Here is an 8,487-nt window from a genome sequence, read left to right as displayed (position 1 = left end):
CGAGGAAACCAAATTACTTGTTGTCAGAATTGCCCAGTCCATTTTTTCAGTAATTTTCTTGTAAAAATTATATCGAGAATCATCCTGTTGCCCTTCCTACCTAATCCAAATCCTATCCAACGACTCCTTTGACGTCACAAAAATATGGAACGCTATAAAAAACTTCCCCTCTTCTATGTAAAGAAAGTCTTATCTTAAGTGACATTCGATGTTGGAAAAAAAGTATTTTTTTATAAGTGTTTTCTTAATAACATATTTATTATTATTGCAGATTGGCGCCCTGAAGAACTATTATCTTTTCACTCATCCCCACGTTCACAAGCGTTCCCTGGACACCAGCGAACACCATCACAAACTTCTTCGCGATGAATCTCAGGTAAGTCAATTTTGTATTGAAGCAAAACATAGTTGAAGTGTATCTTTACTCAAGCTGTCATGCATCTCAAGACAATGGTATTAACTCAAAGTTTCGATGGTCAGACTCTAATTAGATTACACATGATGGTCCGACGGTTGGCCCTAACCTACGATTCACGTGTCGAATTGATTCTACGAGGGCTAGATTAGAGGTACCTCCTCGATTCTCTAGCCATCCCTTTCGATGCTTTTCCCACCCCTTAGCAACTGCGTGCATGGAATGTAATTTGAAATCACCTCTCGTCGAAGCGATTACAGATCGCTCCGGAACAACCGATCGATCAACAAGACTGGGCTACACCAGGGCGTCGTTGGCCGCTCCCGTAAGAGCCACGAACACGGTCTGACTTGTTTGTTGTTTGTAGAAGGTACCCCTCATTGGATGAAGAGAGCAGGCAAACTAGGATAGATAAGGAAGGGCTATTTGGCGCTAGATTCGTACTCGAATAGCTGATCGGTCAGACTAGTCACTAGATGGCGAATCGATCTTCTGTCCTCGTCTATTTTCGCTCATCGAATGTTCAATCCATTCGTCCACAGAGGAACTCTATCAACCATTCCAACCATCCACCAATTCCTCTCTCAGCATCCTTCTATTGGCTGATTTTGTCCCCACACCAGTAACCAACAAGCTAACTTGTTTGTGTTGCGATACTGTTTGACTGGGCGGGCTAGGTATCATTCGACCAGTCATTCATATCCGATTATAAATCGATCAAACAAGCTATTGCTCAATTTTCGGGGAGACAGGTAGAGACACTGTTTGGTGTATCAATAGTTGAACTGGCCTGGTGGAAATTGATTGTAACCAGAGGAGATGAGATATGTATCTTGGGAAATTGATTTTCAGGGGGTCGAGGAGAGTGTTGGGACAGCGATGAGAGAAATGTAAGCTCATAATTAGGAAGTCCGGGGCCATGATGCGGCCCATTTATGGGAATTTACTAATTAAATTAACAATGTGAGTAGTCCGATGTGTGGAATGTATCATTTGGCGGATAACCAATAGTGATGTTAATCAATTCTGAAAATTTCGATGAATCCAGCAAATTCTGAGAATCGAGTGGAGGCCGCTTTACAAAACCGACATGTCCTAGATCGACCAACTCATTAGTGATTGGCAGAGTTGGATTTGCGGATCATTTGCCATTCTTCGCAGATTCCATTCTACGCCGAAAAAACTAATCGTACACTGAGCAAAAAAGCATTGATTAAACGCGTACGTTCTTCATTAAAGTTTGCACCGAACTTGTTGTCGTCAGTAATCGACCTGATTCTTGAATCAATCTTTTCATAACATTACCAATTCACGACGTTGACAATGATTAGTTCATTTGTCATTCGATAATTCTATTTGCAAACGATTATGCACTTGAATATTTCCTGCATGTACTTGAATCAAGTAGGTGCAGGTTCGAATGACGCTAGAAAAATTAAAGAATAGAAAAACTATCGTATGCGCGCAGTTTACTCGATAAAAAACATTACATGACAATCAATCAAGTAAATACTTAATCTACACTTTTCTTCTCAGTGTAAATAGGTTTTCTGGGATGTAATTTACGATACATGTTTCCGATTAGGTAAACGATGAGATGAAAATCATAAATTATGATTTCAAATTCGTAATTTACTAATTTGAAATCTCTATATTTATTTGTTTGAATACGTAATTTATGTTTCGATTTGTTCCCGTGTTGTATTGGAGACGTATAGTTGACACACGATAAAAATCGCGCTTTTGGAACGTTAATCTTCCCAACTGTCTATATTTTCCGATGAAAAGATGTGATTAAATCAGTTTGCGTCGTAAAATGCATTTAGAATGGCAGAAAACTCGTTAAAATTCAATGTGTCAATGGCGAGCTATTGACGATCAATGAACGCTCTTTCAAGCCGTATCTCGTCAAATTCCTCCTCTATCAAAAACCCGCCTCACTAACAATTTCCCCAATTACACGCATTTTTCTATTGATTCGTTTTACGCTCCAATAACTCCGATATTTCAATATTTCTTGTAACCCTCTTGATGCCCCGGAGAAGCCAATTAACTTCTCAATGACGAGCTCAACTCTAGCTATCGTCGAATTATCCCCAGTGGGATATATCGACATAACGACCTATTCACTAGCCAATAAAACGCGCACTCACCCGCTTCACTTCCGGTCGCCTCTTGGTGAGAGTAAAGAAGTATATAACAGGAAGGAGCCGAGTTGAAGAGTACAGAGGGGGGGAGGGCCAACTTCTGCGGAAGAAAAGCCGTTTGCTCAGTAAACACCTTAATTGCTCGGCCTGGGAAATCCCTTGGACCACTTTGCCGTCGTCTCTGTGGCCATTAAAAGAACGTGGTCCGTGAACTAACCTCACTATCACTCGTTTTGCAAACTTTGTGCGTTCCCAGACTTCCAGTACATCGATTTCGTCCGGTGCTTCCATCACACCAGTTTATTCCTCTAATATGCGATAAAATAGATTTTCATCGTTGGGAAAAACAGTAAAGGAGAGGTTAATGGGTTAAATTTCGTCTTATCATTGGATTTGTCAATAACGGTTTGCTTGTTTGAGGGTAACTCATTATCAAAATGGATGTCCAGATTACGGCAATGGGGAAAAAATTCATACGACGAAATTTTTATTTTCCAAATCACATAAAATAAGTCTTCTGTCCTGTTGATAGATTTGGGGTCCCTGACTACGGGAAAAATGTACAGAAAAATATTTATTCAGTACTTTTTAATTAATTAACACTTAGGATAGGTTCATCGAGAACGTTTATTTTTCGGCGACCGAGTGGGTGAAGTGGAGCTGAAGTCATGTGACACGAGCGTATTTGGTTTGAAGTAACTTCACTAATCCTTTTCCTGTATATAAATAGAAGAGACTGCGATAATCTCGAAATTCGATATTCTCGACCTCGGATATCGAATCGAAGTCGAATGTCAGTCGAAATCGAATCGAATATGGAATGGAGAATTGAATGGATTTTCCTTATCTGAGAAGAACATGAGTTATCACGAATTCTCATTCATGTCAATGATGGTTCAGCTGCGATAACCCAAAGCGAAATCTGCCATACATTTCGTACATAATTCGAAAGAACATGGCATTATATCGAGGTCGAATATTGCATCAGCGTTGTACTGTTTGATAACCCAAATCGAACTCGAAACTCCATCATAAGTACAAGCTTCGAGGAGATCATCAATAGATGACGTTGCTAGGAAACTGAATGTGAATTTCGATAAACATTTCCCATCGCAAATAGAATAAACTTTATTATATTTGTCTCTAAAATTTAGAGGCGTAAGCTAATTTGTATTCTTCTCAACTGAGATAGTAATCCTCGGAAGAGAATGTATAAATTTCATGAAGAAACAATTTTTCGACCTAATTCTTTTTTTTACCCGTTGCACTAATGAATGTTCCCAAGTCGATTGCATGTAAGATTTTTTGCTGCTCATAAATTATTAATGAACAATTGGAATGCCAATTTTTCGGAAGGGGATTTTTTCACGTGGAACATGCATGATTTCCATGAGGATTAATCATGAGCGATTTTTAAAGGATTTTTCAATTTGGTGTGCAGATAAGGTTGACTAACTTTGTTTTGCATTGCGCTTAATTGTATGTATTTTTCATGCAGTAAATTTCATGGGTGCTAAATAAAAAAATGTTAATCTTTACTTTTGATTCCATTTGGTCATACAAACGACGAAAAATAACAATTTTCATTGAGACAACGTTCTGAACATTGCAGATATTTTAGTGACGATACATCCTTATAATTTTTAGCTTCAGCTCGACTATTTGTTGATCGAAAAATGATAAATAAATTGGTTGGTCATAGTTTATCACTTTCCATTTAATACACAGTGAATGGTTAGACAAAATAATCATGAGGACACCTGTCATTAATATATAATGAACTTCTGGAAAAAAAAAGGTTTCCCATTGGAAATGAAATTTTTAAATCTTCCGCTTAAACATGTTTCTAAAGAAAAACTAGGCTTCTATTCGGAAGCAAAAACCGATTTAAGGGTTTTCGGTTTTTTTTATGAGTAATGTATTAGTAACAAGAAAACTCAAGAATTCGATTCGGGGACTTCCACATTCCACACTATTTCAATGGCATTCCACACTATTTTAATTGGTTAAAACCGGCTTTTTTGCAATTTTTTACTATGTTATAGACGAAGTCCAAAAATGTATGTAAATGTAAAGAATTTTTTTTTATTTCTTCGGAAGTTATACAACATACAAAATTCGAGGGGTTTCGGGACATTGAATAGTTTATAGCATTATAACTCCATAAATATTCGTTGTATCGAAAAAAAATAATAGAATACTTTTCTATTACAATGATACAACATGTGAGAACCGTAAACATTTTTCTACGAAGAAGGGAAGTGAGGTTAGGAGCCATTGTGAGCGTTATCACGAGGACCGGCACGTGCATCGGAAAACCTTCAAAACCTAACGAGATGACAGACAAAAACGACGAAGACATATCCGAGTAGTTGTTGGTCACGGAAGATCTAGGGAAGATGGACTCTGACGTTGGAGAAGACAGCCTGTTGGACAAGGGGATCAGGCAACCCTCGACTTGCTCAAGGATCTGGCAGAGAAACAAAACGGGAGACAAACCCAAAAGGAAGTCCCGCATTCGCAAGAACCAAGGAAGCTAGCAGTAATAGCTAGCATAAAAGCTCCACACATCCATGACTTGGCCGCCAAAATTTCAGGAACAGGGAGAGTCAATGGCATGTGGAGAAAAAGGAGATGACATTACTGACGGCAGAAACAGCCGTGGCCACTGGGCTGCGAGAAGACCTGGCTGAGGCCAGAGAAGACTTGAGTAAGGCCAGGACAACGGACTATAATGGCATTTCCGGCTACCGTAATTCAATCGACTCTCACAACGATAACTATGATTGCAGGTCCTTGACGGCGTGGCTAAGACAAGGCTCACATAGATGGAGACGCATTCCCGAAGAGGAGTCTGCATCATCTAACATGGCGAGATCGCACGGAGCAGAACAAGAAATTCAATCAGTATCGGGGTCCATCCAGCCACACGATAAATCTTATTCCACCCCAACCTCCGTACCACCATCTCCAGAGACCCCAACCCTCTTGGGCACATCTGATTGACTTCCAGAGAGAATAGGAGAGATACCACAACCAGGAGATTCTTGGCCTGGGAGCCAACCACGGTTTGAATCGTCGCGACACCCCACCTCCATGAGCATAGGTGAGCTGACGAAGGAAATCTTGGAGAGGGGGAAACATAAGAGGAACGTTGTTGCCAAAGGTGCCGGAGTCTGTAGCAACTGAGGCAGAGCCTCGGAAACAGAAGTTTCTCGACAGTTCCTGGAGGCATCATTAATCTGGAACTTTCTCAAAAGATTCGACGTGGTAGTGCTACAGGAAATACATCCAGAAACCAAGAACGAGAAAAAAGTAGGGAGTAGGCTAAACAAAGACTTCTATTCTATTCTATTCTATTGGGCGTGAAGCAATGGGAGGAAATATAGTAGGCATAAAGAAAAAACGGTGAGCAGAAGGGCTAGAGGTGAAGGCTTGCGAACATAGTCTGTGCATTAAAAGACCATTATATGGCACAGGGAAAAAGGTGGATCTGGTAACGATATAGAACAATGTGGGAATGACCACATTTCTCGGAAAGCTCGAGCCTATCATAAAAGATATTGCCGATGAAGACCGGGACTTCGTGGAAGAGATCGGGACAATACCAATATTGGGTTCAGACCATCTGCTTGTAGTGTTCAACTCCACATAGGCAGCAGCTCCGAAAATGCAACGAAAAGAGGGCATCCCCTGGGCCGAGGAAAAACTGGGATGGGACAAGTCGAAAATCGAGGTCTATAAGTCACTGCCGGAGGACAAACTAGCACGGATAAGTCCAGAAAGCAACGCACGGAAAAGATAGGATACACTGATGGTGAGGTATGGGATATGGCCAGAGAATGTGACATGGTGAAGCAACGAAAGCCAATATACCATCATGAGGAGACGTAGATAGATGACGACTAGAAACAGCAAAAGTAACATATCCGCCAGATCCTCAAAACCTTCACGAGAGAGAGGAACAACCTGATCGCCCCAGAAAACTTCATCGCCAGCAGAAAAGCGATACCAAACCTCAAATAAACAAAATTGAAGATGCATAACGAAAAGAAATGGGATAAGGTATAAAAAAGTAAAAATATGGCCGAGTTCTGGAAAGTCCTCCATATTTTCAGACCAAGGAAATCCACGGTAAGAGGAGACGTCAAAGAATAAGAATGGATTAGGCACTTCAGCAGCATTCTGAAGCCAGATGAACCATTGATGGTCAATACCGACGAATACGCCCTAACAGAACACACCCAGTCTCCATCAATCGAGACACCAGGGGGAGAAGCAAATTCTGAACTTTGGAACAGACAAATGGAAGAGGACGAAGTGAGCGAGGCCGGCAGGGCAAGATTTGATTCCCTTTGGCGTTAACTCACGTATCTGATACAATATCTGATACGCGCATTATTTAGTCCGAACGTTTTACATTTTGACACCTCATGAAGACAATGTAACGCCTTATATTGACAATCATGATATATAATAAAGTCAAAGTAAAATTACTATTTCCCATTCATGTACGATTCACAGTGATACATGGAGAAAGATTTTTAGTAAAAATTATCCTAAAATGTAGATAAAAATTATCCCAACGGAAGGATCAACCTGTACTGATTTTTTTCCCGATCCAATAACTATTCTTTGATGAGCAAAATTCTAAGAATATTTCAGAATAAAATTTGTCCTCAATAATGTAATATTTATACTTAATATTACGAAAATTTTCAGTATGGGACGATAAAAATTATCAAACATCTGGAACGTCTTATCAAATATCGAACAATCTGGATCAGTTTTTATGCTTTCGTGTATAAGAATTACTATTCCGTCAGGGTAATAAATACTAACCTTACCACCCTTTGCATGCACCTCTGAATATTAAAATCAGCCAGTTGAGGAGGAAATGGGTGGGGATTTTTGGAAACACTATTCTGGTGTCAAAATCAAGCCCACATTTTTTACTGTATGACCACCGCGTCGACAGCATCACACATAGAGAGAAAAATACTCAAAAAATTACGGAACTTTTACGCAGGTTTACGTGGGGTCACTTTCCTTTTCGGGGAAAAGTATTGAAAGTTTCGTGAAAATTGTTTCCGTCAATGCACATAAAGTGGTAAAGCATCGTATTTCTACGTTTCAGAGCATACTACTTCGTTTACAGTTAAGATTGAATAATGCGAGAATAGAACGATCGTAATGATTCATATCTTCTGATTTCTTTAAATAGTTATCAACAATTCGTGCTTTCTGCATAGGTTAGTCACTACCCCATCGCAATTTTGGTGACTTCTTCTAAGAAAATCAACTTATAACATCTTGCAATGCATCACCTTTGGTGTTCCATTTGCAATCATAAATAGAATTGCCTGCATATCTTACCTTGACCTATATCCGTGAATTTTTTTTTATTGAGGTACATACTGTACTTCACTAAGAAAATGTATCACAAAAATAGAGTAGCGTTCGGATAACAAACTGAACAAATTTTTTTCAGTTCGCATGATGGCAGATCAGGCAGAATTTAAATTGATCCGAATTTTTTATCTACTTTACATAAATATAGAAGATAAATTTCTTTGATAAACTCATTTGACTACAGCTTAGCATGCGACCAGGGTAATTTTTCAAGTATTCTTTCCCTCCATAATAACTAGCGTTCGTGAAGGTCATAAAGCCACATTTATGGAGTGAACTCGATAAATCTTGTATCATTTCAAAGTTTCTTCCATATTATCCGAAAATAATGAAAACTGTTTAGCTCGTTAGACTCGATCCTATTATTTAAGAGACTAGCGCCGCCCCGGCCGCAAGCGGCCGGGACGTTGACCTTTGAGATGAACATGTTGTGTTGTTGTGTGTATAGTATAGTGTGATGAGGTGACGATGCGATGTATGGTAGAGATGTCGCTTTCGATTATCGCAGTTGAA

The 8,487-nt window shown here is 39.5% G+C and overlaps 1 protein-coding gene across 1 annotated transcript in view; it reads left to right on the top strand.

Moving 5' to 3' along the window:
• Positions 1-208: 208 nt before the first annotated feature.
• Positions 209-8,487, top strand: part of Fur2 (furin-like protease 2) — a 57,444-nt gene continuing 49,165 nt past the window's right edge. Inside the window, exon 1 of the mRNA XM_011313803.1 lies at positions 209-376. Coding sequence (XP_011312105.1) covers positions 209-376 — 168 coding nt within the window. The remainder of the gene's footprint in view (positions 377-8,487) is intronic.

The sequence above is a fragment of the Fopius arisanus genome, unplaced genomic scaffold (genome assembly GCF_000806365.1).
Source record: "Fopius arisanus strain USDA-PBARC FA_bdor unplaced genomic scaffold, ASM80636v1 scaffold00130, whole genome shotgun sequence".
In the NCBI taxonomy this organism is placed as follows: Eukaryota; Metazoa; Arthropoda; class Insecta; order Hymenoptera; family Braconidae; genus Fopius; species Fopius arisanus.
Note: the sequence above shows the minus strand (reverse complement) of the source record. Positions and strands in the feature narration are given on the sequence as shown.